The sequence below is a fragment of the Leucopleurus acutus genome (genome assembly GCF_964270905.1).
Source record: "Leucopleurus acutus genome assembly, chromosome: 2".
NCBI classification, from domain to species: Eukaryota; Metazoa; Chordata; class Mammalia; order Artiodactyla; family Delphinidae; genus Leucopleurus; species Leucopleurus acutus.
Window position 1 is genome coordinate 150806872 of NC_139143.1, and position 20450 is coordinate 150827321.

Sequence of the window (20450 nt, forward strand, 5' to 3'; positions counted from 1 at the left end):
TCTAAAATGGGGTTAATAATAATAATATCTGCCCTACCTACAGACCAGTTTTCAGATTAGTACTTAGTAAATTTGTAAACCATTATATAAATGTGAGCAGATAGGTTACTGTGAACTTTTAGGTTTCTTCTTCTGTTGTGCAAGTTGGTGACATACCTTAAGTTCACAGCAACATAAGTATAATACTAAGTTTTATGTTCTGCTAATAAGGTCCTCAATATATCTTAGTTTTACATGTTTAGGCCTCAGTTTTAACATTTCCTAATGATGATCATCCTGTTATTTGTCAGTTTGGTTGTAGCATTGGGTGTAGGTCAGGTGTTTGAAGGAGCAGTTATCTTTTTGCCTTGACTTCAGCCAGCTATATAAGGCATCAAAAATGGTTCACAAAGGGGACTGAGCCAGGGTGGAAGCAAGTCATGGGGAGCCTTTCCAACTTTCAAGAGCATATTCTGTTGAGGAAGTTAAGTATAATAATAGCTTACATTTATAAAATATCATAAAGTTTGTAGAGGGACTTCATATGCAATATTTATTTAATTTTTAAAGAGGGCAGGGCAGAGATTATTTCCCTGTTTTGCAGTGAAGATCATGCAGCTAGTAAAACAGCAGAGCCCAGAATAAACCCAGCTAGGTTTTCTAAATACAAATACCATTCAGAGACTAATTTTGATACCTCCATTATTGAAAGAAAACAATATGTAAAGGATGTCATATAAGACAGTTTCATGTATGGTGATATTAATATTTACTATGGAACATGCTGAGCGGTTGGTTTTACTTTAAATACACACTGGAAGTATTTAATAAAAGTAAATACTTGTTGAATTAAATAAAATCAACCACGATTTACTTAATACAAATACAAATAAATCACAGTTCACCTCCCCAAGAAATTTATGCTTCAGTGGAGGAATTAGTTTATAAATCTGATATCTGCTTTACTGCAACATTCTAGACAGGCTAAGATCACACGACGAAGACATTGGGATCTCAAGTGGTGGTATATATTACAGAACAACAGCTTTTAGAGAGTTTAAGGGAAAATGTCTTAGTATATAACTGCCTGTGTGTGTGTGTGTGTGTGTGTGTAAAATTGCACTAGATAGGGTTTTCTTAAGTGAATTATAAGTGTTAGTAATACCATAAATTATGTATCCATATAGTGCTTTTAAACATTTTTAATGCTTTGCCGCGTGGAATTTTATAGTAATAATGTTATAATTGTGAACTCTTTGTTTTTAGAACATCATAGGATCAAGTCCTGTCGCAGATTTCTCTGCTATTAAGGAGCTAGATACCCTTAACAATGAAATAGTTGACCTACAGAGGTATGTAAAGTAAAATTATACCTGATTATATAAATACATCCACACACTCTGTTTCTAATGTATATCTTGGGTAAGTACTACTTTATTTGGTTAAGTACTATGGTTCTTAAAATGGGAATCGGTGTACCTTATTAAATCTAAGGCAAATAGAAAGCCCAGAGATAAACCCATGCATATATAGTCACCTAATTTACGACACAGGAAGCAAGAACATACAATGGAGAAAAGACAGCCTCTTCAGTAAATGGTGCTGGGAAAACTGGACAGCTACATGTAAAAGAATGAAATTAGAACACTACGTAACACCATACACAAAAATAAACTCCAAATGGATTAAAGACCTAAATGTAAGACCAGACACTATAAAACTCATAGAGGAAAACATAGGAAAAACTCTCTGACATAAACCACAGCAAGATCTTTTTTGACCCACCTCTTAGAGTAATGAAAATAAAAACAAAAATAAACAAATGGGACCTAATGAAACTTAAAAGCTTTTGCACAGCAAAGGAAACCATAAACAAGATGAAAAGACAACCCTCAGAATGGGAGAAAATATTTGCAAACAAAGCAGCAAAGGATTAATTTCTGATATATACAAACAGCTCATGGAGCTCAATATCAAAGAAACAAACAGTACAATTAAAAAATGGGCAGAAGACCTAAATAGGCATTTCACTGAAGAAGACATACAGATGGCCAAGAGGCACATGAAAAGATGCTCAGCATCACTAATTATTAGAGAAATGCACATAAAAACTACAATGAGGTATCACCTCACACTAATCAGAATGGCCATTATCAAAAAATCTAGAAACAGTAAATGCTGGAAAGGGTGTGGAGAACAGGGAACCCTCCTGCACTATTGGTAGGAATGTAAATTGATACAACCACTATGGAGAACAGTACGGAGGTTCCTTAAAAAACTAAAAGTAGAACTACCATATGACCCAACAATCCCGCTACTGGGCATATACCCTGAGAAAACCATAATTCTAAAAGAGACATGTACCACAATGTTTACTGCAGCACAGTTTACAATAGCCAGGACATGGAAACAACCTAAATGTCCATCGACAGATGAATCGATAAAGAAGATGTGGCACATGTATACAATGGAATATTACTCAGCCATAAAGCGGAACAAAATTGAGTTATTTGTAGGGAGGTGGATGGACCTAGAGTCTGTCATACAAAGTGAAGTAAGTCAGAAAGAGAAAAACAAATACTGTATGCTAACACATATATGGAATCTAAAAAAAAAAAAAAGGGTTCTGAAGAACTTACCAGCAGTACAAGAATAAAGATGCAGACATAGAGAATGTACTTGAGGACACGGGGAGGGGGAAGGATAAGCTGGGACGAAGTGAGAGAGTGGCATGGACATGGACATATATACACTACTAAATGTAAAATAGATAGCTAGTGGGAAGCAGCCACAGGGAGATCAGCTCGGTGCATTGTGACCACCTAGAGGTGTGGGATAGGGAGGGTAGGAGGGAGACACAAGAGGGAGGAGATACGGGAATATATGTATATGTATGGCTGATTCACTTTGTTATAAAGCACAAACTAACACACCATTGTAAAGCAATTATTCTCCAATAATGTGTTTAAAAAAAGTAATAAATAAATCTAAGGCAACCTTTAACTGCAGGATGCACTATTATGTAGCACTGAAAAAAGAAAAAACCACTGCCAAATAAACAATGGCATTCCAACAACTATAAGGTACTATTTGATTTTGGACAGTGAAATAGGTATCAATATATCTTGGAATGAATGGAGTACAGTTTTTCTTTTGAAGTTTTTTAAAAATTTATTTTTGTTGAAGTATAGTTGATTTACAATGTTGTGTTAGTTTCAGGTGTACAGCATAGTGGTGCAGTTATACATATATATACCTATTCTTTTTCAGATTCTTTTCCCTTATACGTTATTACAAAATATTGAGTGTAGTTCCCTGTGGTATATAGTAGGTGCTTGTTGGTTATCTATTTTATATAGAGTAGTGTGTATATGTTAGTCCCAAACTCCTAATTTGCCCCTCCCTTTCCCCTGAAATACAGGTTTCCTCCAACTTCAGACACTTGAATAACAATAGGAAAAAATTATTATTTAATACATTTTATGGAAGGTATGTTAAATGCAGACACCATGCCAAGAGCTTTCATAACTTGTTATCTCATTTGATCCTCACAAAAACCTTGTAACTTGAGATAGATATTACTGTTCTGTTTTATAGGTACGGAGTTAAGATGCTTTGAGAGGTTATTTTACCCAAAGTCATACAAACCTGTAAGCAATAGAACTAATACCTAATCTCAGGACTGCTTGATTTGGAGTTTCTTTTTTATACTCACGTACTGTGTAGAAACAGGCTTGAATACAATTAGATTTGAATCTAAATACAGCAGGTCCTATTGGTATTTCCTAATTCCCTTGTTCCCTAGAAACTTTTTATAGTAATACTCATTGTAAAAATGACCTCCTAAAATTACTTTTTAAAAAGTGAGACCATTTTTCCATCTACAGGGCATTGGATTTAAATATCATTTTACTTACACAAACATTTTTTTTTAACCTTCACAACACTTTAAAGCAGATAATGGCTGATACTTTATTTTGTTGATGATATTGAGACATAAGGGGATTAAATGATTTAGCTGGGTTATATGGCAAGAACTTGGGAAAGATCTTTCCTAATCCATGAGACTACATTGAGATTATTGTAGAGAAACTTAATTATGATTTTTTTCAGTTGCAAGAAAGAACTCAACCCAGACTAAGTGAGAGTGAATTTATTTACTTGTGAAACTAAGACCTCCTAGAGGTAGGGATGGCTTAAAGCATAGCTTCGTACTGGGGATCAAATGATATAATCAGTTCTCTTGCTCTCTCCATTTCTTGTTTCCACTTCCACTGCATGGTTCTATTCTCAGATAGGCTTCCTTTTATGTTGTCAAAGGGGTTATTGCACATCTGAGTCTCATGTACCTATTATTTCAGATCTAGTGGAGTTACTCTCTTGTGGCGGTTCCTGAACAAATCCTAAAATTCAATCTGATTGGACTGGTTTAGGGTCCTACCTACTGAAACAGTCAGTGGCCAAGGTTGTATTGTTTGCTGATATGTCATGAGCTCTGTCCTGGGTTGCTGGGTTGGGGTGGGGGTGGGGGCGGCTAGTTTGCCACCGAGACCACATGGAGGAGGGGGTATCCCCACATGAAAATTCTGCCAGAAGGAGGAATGAATTCTGAGAGTAAATGTCTATAGAAAGCAGTATAGCTTCAAATCCACAGTAATTTCAGTGATCGCCCTTAGTATCATCTGCCAATTTGAACAGTATGTCTTGACATTCTGTAACCTTAGTCTGGGCACCTTTTTAAACGGGATTGTTTAGTTTTGACTTATCTGCCTTCTACTGAATTCTACCAAAGTCTATTTCCAGCTCAAAAATTGGCCTTTGCCTATTACATAAAGCTTTTAGTATTGGAATCAAAAAACAAACAAATGAAAACAAACCCTTGGAGATTACATAATCCAATTTCTTTTTTACTTGTGGGGGAAAAAATCAAAGTCATACATCAGGTCAGCAAAAGTGCTGGCTGGCACCCAAACCTGGTTATATAGTTCTAGTTCTACATTTTTTTCTATTATATAAGACAGCTTTTCATTAAGATTTAGAACATTTTTACTTTGGTTTGAAAAAAAAGTAAATATTTGATTACTCAGTCTATAATGGTGTATAGACTTCATTTCATATGGTCTATAAACGGTCCATTAGCATTTTTGCTTGCCTTATGAGAAATGTGCATTTAATAGTAGCTAGATTTGGGGCTTCCCTGGTGGCGCAGTGGTTGAGAATCTGCCTGCCAATGCAGGGGACATGGGTTCGAGCCCTGGTCTGGGAGGATCCCACATGCCCCGGAGCAACTAGGCCCGTGAGCCACAACTACTGAGCCTGCGCATCTGGAGCCTGTGCTCCGCAACAAGAGAGGCCGCAATAGTGAGAGGCCCGCACACCGCGATGAAGAGTGGCCCCCGCTCACCGCAACTAGAGAAAAGCCCTCGCACAGAAACAAAGACCCAACACAGCCAAAAATAAATAAATAAATTAATTAATTAAAAAAATAGTATCTAGATTTGAAAATACTTGTCATCTGTGCCTCTCAAGCCTATGAAAATAGACACATACCCCAGTATTCTAGGGCTTGCTTGATTTCAACAGTAGTTATTTTACTTATGAAATGTTCTTGTAATGAGTTTTAATAGGAAGTAGAGCATCGTACATAAAATGTTCTTGCTGATACAAACACTTGTAATACAGTAAGTCCCCTACATATGAACCTTCAAGTTGCGAACTTTCAAAGATGTGAACATGTCTTCACATGTCCAGTCGCATAAGTTAGTTCACGTGTCTGGCGTACATTGACACGTGTGTGCATCCTCTACAAGTGGTTGTGCTTTTGTGTACTTTACAGTACTTATAGAGTACAGTAGTATAGTATCTTTACTTCAAGCCCAGGATGTCTGGAAGCAAGTGTAAAAGCAGCAGTGATGTAGCTGGTACTGCCAGCAGCCCCTGTATTCCAGCTGTTGTACTACTGTACTTTTCAAGGTACTGTACTGTAAGATTAAAAATGTTTTATTTTTCGTGTTTTTTTTTGTTTTTTATGTATTATTTGTGTGAAAAGTATTATAAACTTGTTATAGTACAGTACTATATAACCGATTGTGTTAGTTGGGTACCTAGGCTAACTTTGTTGGTCTTATGAACAAATTGGACTTTAATGTATGTGCTCTCGGAATGGAACTTGTTCGTATGTAAGGGACTTACTGTATTAGTTACATTTTGATAAACTGAGCTTTCACTAACTTCTAGTTACCATATTGTTAAGTTGTACTAGTGGCAGTCTTATATAGTGAATTACAGCTAAACACATAAAAAAAAAAATCTAACATTTTGTGACTGTCTTATTAAGAAAATCATAGTGCTTCAAAACCTTATTAAGTTTTAAATTGTAGTCACATTTTATAAATGTATAATACGTTTATACTTGACACTTGTGAAAATATTTTCCCTAGGCTTTTATTTTAGGTCAAATCTACAGTGTAGGCAAACTTCCATCATCTGTCAACTTCAGTAATGTCATAATAAGGCTCATCTACCCATGCTAAAATTATGGTTGTTAAAATTCAGTTTTGTAAATGGTTGTATTAAGTCACTACCACCAAGTCTTTAACACATTACATTATAAACCTTGGCTTTTGTTACTGTGAATGACGATTTTTTCTGTGCAATGGTATTACTCTTTAGCCTTTAAATCTTTTATTAATATATCAGGCAGTGACGTGTGTAACTACAAAATAGGAAAAAAGAATTTAAACAGATTTTATTTGTGGCTTTTACTAAATTGTCATCTGACAGAAGATTAGCTCCTTCTTATTTATTTGGTTTTCAGATGAAGATATTTAATTTTAGTCCAGGGATCAAACCTGCAAATAAACGATGCACATAATATGGTACTGTAATGAGAATGTAATGAATATGGTGCTTTACAAGATTTGCTTTTTCCCCCTCAGTTATGGTTATAATACATACTCATAAAAATTTGGAAAACACGGAAAAGCATAATGAAGAAAGGAATGTTTATTTTATTTTATTTACTTATTTACTTTTGGCTGCGTTGGGTCTTCGTTGCTGCACGCGGGCTTTCTCTAGCTGTGGCAAGCAGGGGCTACTCTTCGTTGTGGTGTGCGGGCTCTAAGCTCACAGGCTTCAGTAGTTGTGACATGCGGGCTTAGTAGTTGTGGCTCACGGGCTCTAGAGCACAGGCTCAGTAGTTGTGGAGCACAGGCTTAGTTGCTCCGTGGCATGTGGGCTCTTCCCGGACCAGGGCTTGAACCCGTGTCCCCTGCATTGGCAGGCGGATTCTTAACCACTCCGCCACCAGGGAAGCCCCAGGAATGTTTCTTAGAATAATAATTTGTTCTGAGCGTTGAAAATCAGTGGAGATATAAAAAACTATATATAACCTCAAGAGTTGGTTGGGTAAAGAATGTTCTTTGTTATCAGTCAGAAAATGAGATGTTTTCTTCCCTAGTTCACCAAATTGTTTCTAGTTGAAAATATAGGACATTGGGAGCTTGAGGCAGGATGACTTTCTGTCATTTGTCTCTTTAAATTTTTTATATGATTCCTTTAACATTTGTTATATAGGGATTTAATTATATAGATCAGATTAAATTAGTATAATATTTTTAACTTAAGGGAAAGCAGTGGTTTTAAAATAATCTTATCAAATACCTGGATCTCTCACCTGAGCTGAACACCTATATTTTTCATTGCCCAACTAGTGTTTTCATCTGAATGTTCAGTAGGACCTGACTTCCTAATTTTCCCCTGACCACTATCCTTGTCTCTTTTATTTCCCTTTCTCAGTGACATCACCATTTATTGTCACTCAAGCTAGAAACCTGAGATTTTTCTTCTCATTTTTATTCTTCTGTTTTTGAGATGTTTCTTGAAATCATTCCTACCTCTTCATCTCCTTTGCCTGATCAACTCCTCCTCATCCTTCAGATCTCACCTTAGATGTTATTTCCTCTGGAAGCCTTCCCCTTCCCAACCCTCATACCTATCAAATCTTATTTAAGAGCCTATCTTACATAGTTTTTAAAATTTACACTTGTCATAGCATAATTTTCTGTTTTATTTGGATATCTCACTAGACTATGTACTTCTTAATCATAGGGACTATTTGCTTGCTCACTGTTAATCCCTACTGCTTAGCTTATGTAATAGATACAATATATATATATAGCTTACATAATAGATATATAAAGAAAATAATTTGTTCAGTGTTGTTGAAATCTGTCCTGTCCTTTCTGCTTTTTCTGTCTAGTTTTAGCCCTTACCTCAGTTCACTTTCCTGAGTATGGCGTAAAATCTCTTCCTTTGCGGTGCTCTCTTGGCATCCTGACCATTCTTCTGTCTTAGCTACTTCCCACAATAAAGTAGGATCATCTCCCACTTTGATAATGTAAAGCAGCAGTCCCCAGCCTTTTTGGCACCAGGGACCGGTTTTATGGAAGACAGTTTTTCCACGGACCCAGGGTGGGGGGTTAGGGGGGGATGGTTTTGGAATGATTCAAGTGCATTACATTTATTGTGTACTTTATTTCTATTATTATTACATTATAATATGTAAGGAAATAATTATACAACTCAACATAATGCAGAATCAGTGGGATCCCTGAGCTTGTTTTCCTGCAACTAGATGGTCCCATCTGGGGGTGACGGGAGACAGTGACACCCGACGTGTGTTGCTTATGTCCAGTCTACTCCGTAATCTTGTTTTGGCTGCTGTCACTGCAGAAAACCCTGCTTCACAAAGATAGGGTGTTGGAAATGGAAGCAGCCTTTTCAGTGCTTTTTGTGGCAATCTCAGGATATTCCGCCTTAGCTTTCATCCAGAACATATGGAGATTTGAAGTTGTCTCAAACATACTTTTAAGGCCACCGTCATTTGTGATCTCAACCAGTTGATCCTCTTCTAGCACGGACAAAGTCGATTCACCTGGTTTATTCACAAATGGGTTGCAGATCCATTCCTTCCCAGTTTGGGGGTCTTTTGTGGTTGGGAAGTAATGCTCAAACTCTTTTGAAAGCTGAGATAGGTGATCACGCACCAGCTGGGAGAAAGAAGGCCCTGGCTCAGTCTCTTTCAAAATCTCTGCCAATGTTTGAAACATGTCAAAAATCCCAGTGTTCACTTGTCGCCCCCATAATTCAAGTTTGGCTTTGAATGTAGCCTCTTTTTCTGCCAACTTGAACACAGTTGTTGTTCTCCCCTGAAGTGACAGATTGAGTTTGTTGAGCAGGTTGAGTATGTCACACGTAAGCAAGTTTTGTGACCCATTCTGTGGCACTGAAATGTGCTTCCAGTGGTGACTGTTTTTCTAAAAGAAATCTCTGGAGCAGCTCTCTTAACTCAAAAGCTCTGGCCAGTGATCTACCTTTAGAAAGCCATCTCACTTCTGTGTATAAGAGAAGACGTGTGTGCTCTGCGTCCATCTTGCAGAGCTGTGCGAACAAACGTGAGTTAAGGGCATGTACTTTACTTTGGTTGATAATTTTAATGATATCCTGCAAAACACTGTTAAGCTCAGGTGACATTTTTCTGCTACCCAGTGTTTCTCTATGGATGACAGAGTGCGTAGACTCACCTTCAGAAACGACCTCTTTGACCCGAGTAGTGAAACCAGAAGGCCGTCCAGTCATGGCAGCTGCTCTGCCCATGCATATACTGACACAAAATGACCCATTCAGTTTTCCTGATAAGTAATCATTCAAAGACTTGAATAGTTCTGCAGCTGTGGTGTTGGTTGGCAACAAAAGTGTACATAACGTATCCTCATGTGCATCCTCCTGAAAAATATATCACACAAAAACAAGCATTGTTGCCTTGTTGTCAACATCGGTAGACTCGTCAATCTGGATTGTGTACCACGGTGACTCATTAATCCTCTCTAACGATTGTGCCTTAATATCCTCTGGTATTTCATCAGTTTGTCTAGTTAGGGTGCTAGCTGAAAGAGGAACACGTGCCACCTTTTGAACTGCAGCCTCTCCGAAAAGTTCATGACAAATGTCCTTAGCAGCAGGCAGGATCAACTCTTCACCAATAGTAAAGGGCTTCTTAGCTTTAGCAATGCAGTTAGCCACTAAGAACGATGCTGTCAGTGCAGACACATTTGATGAAGTGGTGGCCTTCAATAATTGCTTCTGTTTTTTGTGTTCACATTTTTTCCTTTTGAAAAACTCCAAAGGCTTGTTTTTTAATACAGGGTGCTTGTTCTCCATGTGGCAAAGCAGTTTTGAAGGTTTCATGGCTGCGTTGGATAACCGGTTGCCACATATTATACAAAGTGGGCTTGGAGAATGTCAATCACCTGTTGCAGTGAACCCGTAATTTAAGTAGGATTCTTGGTGTTTTCTTTTAAATACAGTTTTCTTTTTGTTGGTAGTCTTAGAGTTTTCTGCTGTTTCATCATTGGGCCTTCCCCCTTTTCAAAGAAGCTCTCTAGTGACATTTGTTTTTTACTCATTTTGGCTAGGGTTAGCTTGTGGGCTTACCACAACTGTGACCGAGACAAGTGTGCAGTGCGGGATAAAGGTGCAGATGGAAGGAAGTGGTAAATAAAATAATGGGTGGGCCACGTGCGGACTAAAATCAGTGTCAGATTCTGACTTAAAGCCTGCTACCACATGCAGCTGTACAATTGAAGTACATCAACTCACTTACCACTATAAAACCTGCCACCACATGCAGCTTAATTGTCAGTTCCCCCTCACTGATACGGTTTGTTTTTTTGTTTTTTTGTTTTTTGTGGTGTGCGGGCTTCTCACTGTTGTGGCCTCTTCCATTGCGGAGCACAGGCAGGCTCTGGACGCACGGGCTTAGCGGCCATGGCTCACGGGCCCAGCTGCTCCGCGGCATATGGGACCTTCCCGGACCGGGGCATGAACCCGCGTCCCCTGCATCAGCAGGCGGACTCTCAACCACTGCGCCACCAGGGAAGCCCCACTGATAGGGTTTTGATATGAGTCTGCAAACGATTTATTATGGTCACTGTGCAGTCAGACCCTCTGCTAATGATAATCTGTATTTGCAGCCGCTCCCCAGTGCTAGCATCACCACCTCAGCTCCGCCTCAGATCATCAGGCATTAGATTCTCATAAGGAGCGTGCAACCTAGATCCCTCACATGCGCAGTTCACAGTAGGGTTTGCGCTCCTATGAGATCCTAACGCAGCCGCTGATCTGACAGGAGGCGGAGCTCAGGCGGTAATGCAAGCGATGGGGAGCAGCTGGAAATACAGATGAAGGTTCACTGGCTTGCCTGCCGCTCACCTCCTGCTGTGCGGCCTGTTTCCTAACAGGCTACAGACCAGTACCAGTCCGTGGCCTGGGGGTTGGGGACCCTTGCTGCAAAGCTCCTAGAACAGATACCATGTGTTTGCTCTTGTACTCTCTCTCAGTGTTCAGCATAGTGCTCTGATCGACCATTTCAGTTTCATTCCTCCTCTCTAGCCATATGGTGGGTGGGCTTATTACCTCTCAGCTCAACGTGCCACCAGTTTTTATTCTTCTGTGCCTCTGATCCTACTCTTCCCCTTTGCCTGAGCACACCTTTTACCTTGTAAAGTTTTATTCCTGCTTTAAGGCCCAGCTTAAATATCATCTCCTTTGTCAAACCTTCCCTGAAACCTTGATTGCTAGTTCCTCTTTCCTTTCTACTTACAGTCTTTATTCCTTTATAATAGTACTCACCACATTTTAGTGTGATCTTTTTTTTTTTTAATTTTTTGGCTGCATTAGGTCTTGGTTACTGCCCATGGGCTTTCTCTAGTTGTGGCGAGTGGGGGCTACTCTTCATTGCAGGGTGGGGGCTCCTCATTACAGTGGCTTCTCTTGCTGCAGAGCATGGGCTTTCGGCACGAGGGCTTTCGGCACGAGGGCTTCAGTAGTTGCAGCACGCCGGCTCAGTAGTTGCGGGAAGCGAGCCCTAGAGCACAGGGTCAGTGGATGTGGTGCATGGGCTTAGTTGCTCCACAGCATGTGGGATCTTCCCAGACCAGGGATCGAACCGTGTCCTCTGCATTGACAGGTGGATTCTTAACCACTGTGCCACCAGGGAAGTCCTGATCTTTTTTTTTAATGTGTCTTTTTTTTGGTTTTGATTTGAACTCCTTCAGGACAGGGTCTGTGTCTTATTCATTTGGATATGTCTAGAAATTAATGCACACAGTGCCTGACACCACAGAATTTCAGTACAGGTTAGTTGGTTGAATAAATAAGTCAAAGTTTGTTATAAATATTAGAATATTTTCCAGACTTAATTCCTGCAAAGTTTATGGCAGACTAGAAACCATCACTAAATGTTGAAATAAAGCAAATGATCTTCTGAATAATAGCTTATTTTGAAGACCATAGAAGAAGATTTTGTAGGCAAGAGGATTTTTAATGCTGAAGGTTAATGGACTGATTTTTCGTATTTTGCCAACCTGTTCTTGTGTCAGGGATTTCCTTTGAGAATCTGATAAAGGCTATTAGACTCTGCCTCCAGAAAAAAAAATGTTTATCCATGTACACCGTTTTGCATTTATTTCAGGAGTTCCTAGACCCTTAAAAACTATCCATGGACCAATTTTTAAGAACCCTGTTCTGAAAGTAAAGTGGCTCAAATAGAGAAGTTAGTGGCAGTGAAAAGGCAAAACATACCAAGAAATTGCTTCAGTCTCTTAGATAGTGTGGTGGTGGTGGATTATGCTGAGGCAGGAGTTAATATTTATTTGTCTTCTACCAGCTTCTCCTTCCTTCCTGTCTTCTGTCCTTTTAGCAAGAACATCAGGAAGTAAAAGCTACATCCTGTCAGGCCAGTTTGTTATCCTGGTCTTGGGCCAGTAAACAGGATAGATGATTACAATAATAGTTATTTGGCATTGTGCTATTCCTGCTTTATATAAATTCTCTTATTCAATTCTTGCAACACAGGTGAAGGGTAAGCAGTTTTATTCTGATTTTTCAGATGAGGAATGGACAAGTTTTCTAAGAAGTTTTCCTTGATATCCACTTCAGCTCAGAGAACACTCAATATCCTTCTCTCCAAACACTTACAATACTGAATTATATTTCTTTCCCCAGTAGTCTCTGAGTTCTGTGTGATAGTACCAACTGTCTCGTAAAATTTCTAATTAGGCAGTATAGTGTAGTATTATTTCAGAGCATGGGCGTTGTAACCAGATTGCCTGGTTTGATTCCGTACGTGACTTAGACAAGTTACTTAACTATCTGTGCCTCAGTTTCTTCATCTGTAAAATAGAAATACGAATAATCCCATGTAAAATGCTTAGTACAGTTCCTGGAACATGGTAAATTCTCAATGCATGTTAGTAATCATCATCATCATCCCCAAAACCTAGCTCAGCATTTAGAGCACAGCATTCACTGAAAGGTGCTCAGCAGACATTGGTTGGAATAGCTGAATGAGCACTCTCTTCCCTAGTTGGAGACTGGAACTGTGTAGCTCGGCAGCCAGAATCTGTGTTCCTAAATATATAGATCTCTACCTCAATCGTATATAAGAACTGATTTTTTAAAAAATATTTCAGGCAATGTTAGCATATGGTTTGAATTTTTTTTTTAATTATGTTTTTGGTTTAGTTTAGTTCAAATACTGTGAGAAAACATTAGCTCTGGAGAGAGCATTGCTTATACTGTCGAATCTGGAATTCTTTTGCTTATAAAATCCAACGTGATCTGTTTCTGGCCCTGTGGTACTGATGCTATAAGGTCTCAATTGTGACTACCTCAGCAATGGTGTTGCTGATTGAGTAATCGAAGCTCTACATTGTAGTATGCGTTTGTTTGGTAATAAGGAGGCACCTTAATTCGTTTTTACATAAAGTACATGGCTCATCATTTAAAACCTCTGCTTGGGGAGACTTCCCTTATTTGAAACCCTCCTTGCTCAAGTCTGAATCTGTGCTAATACAGCAGCCGCTAGCCACATGTGGCTATTGAGCACTTGAAATATGGCTAATCCAAATTAAGATGTGCTATTAGTGTAAAATATACTGGATTTCAAAAGAAGAATGTAAATATTTTGGATATCTTGGATTAAGTAAAACATATTAAAATAAATTTCACTTGTTTCTTTTTAATATATAGCTATTTGATCATTTAAGATTACATGTGTGTCATATTTCTCTTGGACCGCTCTGGTCTGAATCAGTTGTTTTCTATAAAAATTACGTTTTATTTGCTTGTATTATTTTGTGGCACTGGTAGCTTATTAAGGGGCACTTACCTCTTTTAAGAGAGCAATACTTTTTAGAATGTGTTTCAGTTTGTCTTTGGGAAACAAAAATATCTACCAAGAAATTTCAGCTCCTGAAGGATTTAGGAGTCAGTCTCTACCAACATACTTAAGTCCTAACTGCCATCACTCTGGATGCTTGATTACAACTTTCCAAAAAGCCAGTAAATGTTCTGCTTTTATACTAGTAAATTGTATGATGATGATGATGATGATGATGATGATGATGATGATGATGATGATGACTGACATTTACTAAGCACTTATTGTGTGGTAGGAATTGTGCTGAAGTATTTCTAGATATAATATAAATTAGTCATTCCCATCAACTTTATTATCCCTTTTTTTTAAATTATGAAAACCAAGTTCTAGTCTTACATTTCTTTTCTTTGAGTTTTTTCATCTCATTTTGTTCTGCTAGATAAGTAGAATAAATTAATTATTTGGGATTTGCAAAATAAACTTTCATTTCTCCTTTTAAAAAGTGAAACATCTAATTTTGGATTCTGCCACTGACAGGGCAGTGGTCATGTGAGCCATACCCCAAAGTTTGTGTTTTCCCCTGATTCCAGTTAGGCTTTCAACAGTTTATGCCCATGAATACATTCGGACTTTATTTTTCAAAACTAAAGCTCATTAAGAAAGCCAGCCTCCTAGAACTAAGAAGTTTAGTTTTTCCCATAGGACTGAATGCACTTAAACTTTTATAGCAATTATCTTTTTTTCTTTAAAGTCTTTATTGAATTTGTTACACTATTTTAATTAATTAGTTAATTAATTTTTGGCTGCGTTGAGTCTTCATTGCTGCGCACAGCCTTTCTCTAGTTGTGGCAAGCGGGGGCCGCTCTTCGTTGCGGTGCTCAGGCTCTAGGCGCGCGGGCTTCAGTAGTTGTGGTACACAGGCTTAGTTGCTCTGCGGCATGTGGGATCTTCCTGGACCAGGGCTCGAACCCGTGTACCCTGCATTGGCAGGCGTATTCTTAACCACTGCGCCACCAGGGAAGTCCCTATAACAGTTATCTTAACAGTTTTATAATTAATGGCTATGTTTGTTTTCCCAGCAAACTGTAAGTAGGGGCCCTGGTTTAATCTTTTTTGGCATGTAAAAGATACTCAATAGCTGTTTGTTGAAAGAATGAAATAATATATAGTTATATAATGATTATATATTTAAGGCAAAGAGAAGTTAAAAACTTAAGGTACAAATCAATGTCTTTACTCTCAAACTTTAACTTAAGTTTTTATCAACTAAATATGAATTCTTAGAGTGAAAGATCATCTAACTTTCAGACTGGTTTGAATTACATGCCAGAATTTTCTTATCAGCTGTCTGTAGTTGTTACTCTAATCTAACTTAAGACTTCTGACAGTTCCCAAGATAAGCAGAGTCAGAGTGTTCTATTGCCTTTCTAGCAATTGTCATCAGCTTTCTCAGTAATAAGAGCCTCTGCTTCCTCTCTTCCCCCACAGAGCAGAGCCAGCAGAGAAAGAAGAGCTATGTTGTTAAATAATGCCATTCAGAGTTCAAAAAAGCACAGCTCAGAAATCTTTAGGGACTCCCATTGCCAGTGAATTAAAAGTCTGTGTGTCTTTACTCAGTACTGAAGTTCTTTTATAATCTTACCCTGATCTACCATTCCAGCTTTATTTACCACACGTGAACCCTCCATCTTAGATAAATTAGTCTGCTGTCTAGAATTTTCTCACCTCTGTGCTTTCTTTTTTATAAATTTTTTCACTGTGGTAAAATATACATAGCATAAAGTTGACCATTTTAGCCATTTTTAAGCACACAGATCAGTGGCATAGGTGTATTTACGTTGTTACACAGCTGTCACCACTGTTCATCTCCAGAATTTTATCATCCGAAACTAAATGATTTAATTGGACTTGATATCAACTCAACTTCGATGATATGCAAAATCCTACTTCTGTAAATTCTGTCCCTTCCACTTTATGTTGTTGATGTCATAAATTACATCTTTATACATCATATATCCACTAACATAGCTTTATAATTATTTTTTATGCATTTGTCTTTTAAATCTTACAGAAAATATAAAGGGGAGCTGTAAACCAAAATTACAATAGTACTAGTTTTTGGTTTTGTCCATGTATCTACCTTTACTGGAGACCTTTATACCTTCGTATGGCTTCAAGTTACTGTCTAGTAGCCTCCTTTCATTTCAATCTGAAGGACTCCCTTTAGCATTTGTTATAGCACAAGTCTAATGGTAATGAAATCCTCAGCTTTTGTTTATCTGGGAATATCTTAATTTTTCCCTCATTTTTGAAGGACAATTTTTCCAGATAGAGTATTTTCAGTTGACAGTTTCTTTTTTATTTCAGCATTTTAAATATGTCATCCCACTGCCTTCCGGCCTTCAAGGTTTCTGCTGAGAAATCCAATGATAACCTTATTTTTGATCCCATGTACATGAAAAGTCTTTCCTTTCTTATTGCTTTCAAAATTCTGTCTTTGTCTTTCAACAATTTGATTATAATTGTCTCAGTGTGAGTTTCTTTGGATTTTCCTGCTTGGCGTTCATTGAGCTTCTTGGGTTGTAGATGTGTGTATTTCATCAAATTTGGGAAGTTTTCTTCTTGGTTTACCTCTTAGTCTGCCATTGTACTGACATCCTTTTTGCTTTCTTGCATAAGCTCTCCCTTGCATTTGAAATGCCATTTTTCTACCCAACATTGATTCTTTGCTTCAAGGCTTAACTGAAGTCTCATCTTAACTGAGTCTTCAAGGTTTTGTGTCACAAAGCATTCCCAGGCTGGAATAATTTCTTTTGAAATACCATATGATAAATATACCACTTACTGTCTGCACAGCTTATTTTTGCAATTCCATAATCCTGCCTTCACTGATACCAAGGAAGCCTTTTCAGACCCTCTCCAGAGCCAGGTACCCATCTTCTGTGTTCCCACAGCACCTTGTACTTACCTGTTGTAGCACCCAGTACCCTGCATTGCAGTTATCTTTTTATGTTCTCCTGCCCAACCCCTCACGTACACTTAATGGAAAGTGTCTGTCTCATTGTTTTTTTGTATCACTAAAGTACAGCACAGTGACAGGTATGTAGTAGAATTCAGTATTTGTTTGTTAAATCAATATGTAGGTTTTAAAGTTGCATAAGGATATATTGGGTACCGTTGTGTATTCTCGTTTTTACTCCTCACAACAATCTTTGTGTATGATATGTAAAGTAGATATTACCTTCAATTTACTTTAAGGAATTAGCTCACACAGTTGTGGAGCTGGCAAGTCTAAAATCTCTAGAACAGGATGATAAGCTGGAGACTCAGGTAAAAGTTCATGTTGTAGCTCAAGTCTGAAGACAGTTTGGAAATAGAATGGCCTCTTCCTTGGGGAAGCCTCAGTTTTTTTCTCTTAAGGTCTTAAACTATTGGGTAAGACCCACCACATACGGAGGGTATCTACTTTACTCAAAGTCTGCTGATTTAAATGTTAATTTTATCTAAAAAAATACCTCTATAGCAACATCCAGACTGGTGTTTGACCAAATATTTGGGTACCATGGTACCATGGCCTAGCCAAATTAGTACATAAAATTAACTATCACAGAGGGTGATAGCCAGGGCTTAAGCCCTTCCAAATTTCTTTGTCTCCTGCCTTTCACCTCTGCTTCTTTGTATGAAAATTTTATTATTCTTTAGACAGAGACAGCAAATGCCAACAACATCTTGACCTACATTTGCCCATCTTCATCATTTCACAGGAATGATTTTTCTTAAGAATGAATGAAATAATCCATGTAAAGTACTTATCACATAACACCTATCATATAGTAAATAGTTACTAAGTTCTAGTTTCAATAATTGTTATTGTTAGTAGTAGTAGTAGTAGATATGGTAGTGGTAATAGTGGTTTTCCATTAATTCCAAATTAAGGCATCCTAGATAAAGATTTTAACCACCTTGGCTTTGATCATGGGCCCAATCTTGAGGTAATTCCTGTGATTATGAGGTGGGAAGCTGTGACTGGTTAAGCTTTGGTCAGGAGCTAATCCCTGGCCAGTTACTACTCAGAGAGTTTGAGTCTGTAAAAAGATGGCATTTTCTACTTGAACTATATGGGTAGAAAGATAATAGGGAGAGAGGAGCAGTCTCCTAAAAGAAAGATTGCTGAGTACTAGGAGAAGGGAGGGTCAACCAGAACAAATAGCTGTTGCTACAGTGATTTAACAAAGATGACCTGTGATGAAACCAGTATTTGAATTCCGGACTATATTTTACTCCAAGTCTTATGCTTTGAAAATCATATAATAAGTTTCTAAAAGTAGACAGCAATTATTTTGATTATTAAGACAAGATCAATGTTTTATAAACTGTTTTGTACCCCATAATTCCTTTTAACAAATTTAAAAATTACTCCATCAATATTATTTAAAATTCTAAGTAGTGTTAATATTATGAGTAAAACAAAACCATAACATAGGCTCAAAGCCTGCTTTTTTCTTAATTACTTGATATCTTGTACATTTCACCTTACAAATCTTAAGATCGTAGAGATATCAGCATCTGCAGAGTGAAAAATAATAATCAGAGTCAGAAAAACCATTTCATGGTAGAGCTAGATTAGAATTCTGGTCTCCAGTCTTGCGAGTGGCTTTTGCCTACTTCATAGTAAGTTTATGCAGTTATCAACTTTAGGCTTCTGAAAGCTTAGCTTGGGCTTTGCATTTCTTCCTGGTTCAGATTCTAGGTTCCATGGAATCATAGCAGTCAACTTTTGGAACACCAGGGAGCTCCTTCTCTGGCCTTTCTTTATAGCTTTGGTATTTGTGGATTCCTCAGGATGTGCTATCATCTTGGGAGTGAATAGGGCCAGAGAGATAGTCTAAAATGGAGGGTGTATAGGATCATTTCCCTTTTTTAGAAGTTACTAAGGTGAAGGCAATAGCTTTTCCTGATTTCCAAGATAAGCGGCAAAATGCTCACACACCTGTTTTGAAGTATATGTCTGTCTTATCCACATATACTGGTGGGCTCCTCAGGAAACTTAATCTAGATGTCTTTTTATTGTGGCACAGAATCTTGAAAAGAATTAAAATTTTAAATTACTAATGTTAAACAGAATGCTTGGATATTCTTGTATTGACTAATGTATCCATCACCTTTAGAAAAATATACTTGTTGTTTGAAAGAGAGGAGAATGTAAAGAACATGGTCAACCATGGTTAGTGTACCTAAATGTGTGTTTAGATATGTTTACTTGCCTGAAATGAGAAGGATAGCTATAGAGGTTAAGTGTCTGTGGAATACCACAGTATAACAATTTCGTATCCCTGAAATTATAATCTAAATTAATGAGAAAATTATTTGATTTTCAGTCTGGTTTATAGGACAGATTTTCATTAATAATGTTTTTTATCGAAAGTAATATAACTGGTCATTTTATTATTTTTAAAGTTTTCTGTTCAGTACTTATGTTATACTACTTGGTTTTGGTAAAAAAAGGGACTTATGAGACCAGAATTTTACTAGATAAAAGTGGATTGAAAGTTAAGTTCAGTTGATCTCAGACTAAGAGAAATTAATCCCTAAAGATTCCCATATTTTATTTAGTTGAGAATGGTCTTCAGGATGTTTGACATCACCACCACTCCGCACCCCTGCCACACCCAAAATTATGAAGAGAAGTTTGTACTTTCTAAGCTTCCTCCATTTTAGCCAAACATAGACTGTTTGCTGGTTAGAGCTGAGAGTCCTTTGTAATCTGTTTTCTTTTTTCACTAAGTGAGCTTCCTTCTTTTGCTCTCCCATTCTTGTGTCTTGGCTGTGTTAAGTCAGCTCACTGCCTTCTTGCAGCCCTGTTTTCCTGCATGCACACTTTATCTTCTGACCAGGCACAGTGACAGCAGTTAACAGGGGAGCAAGAAAGGATTGAATACAAACATGCACATTAGTGTGTGCAGTTTTGGTCTATGATACCATGTTGCGTCTTCTGTTTTTGTCATTATCTACTGTCAGAAAGGAGGAGCTGAGCTGATACTGACCTAGTGTGGAATGCCTGAGGATTTGGGATGAAGGGAGGAGGCTAGTGTTTCATGTGACTAATCTTTGACATGCTGCGGCAGGACTGAAAACACTCTTCTCACTTAAGGAGGAAAGAAAAAATTTCTAAGATTTCACTTGCAGAATTTGTGGAGTATATTTAGATGTTTCTTCCTGTGTTTTTCTAGTTTTCAGTTTTATCTAATTT

General features: G+C 37.8%; 1 protein-coding gene across 1 annotated transcript in view; it reads left to right on the plus strand.

Moving 5' to 3' along the window:
• Positions 1 to 20450, plus strand: part of EPS15 (epidermal growth factor receptor pathway substrate 15) — a 160191-nt gene that overhangs the window by 70782 nt on the left and 68959 nt on the right. Inside the window, exon 12 of the mRNA XM_082834099.1 lies at positions 1246 to 1331. Coding sequence (XP_082690225.1) covers positions 1246 to 1331 — 86 coding nt within the window. The remainder of the gene's footprint in view (positions 1 to 1245; positions 1332 to 20450) is intronic.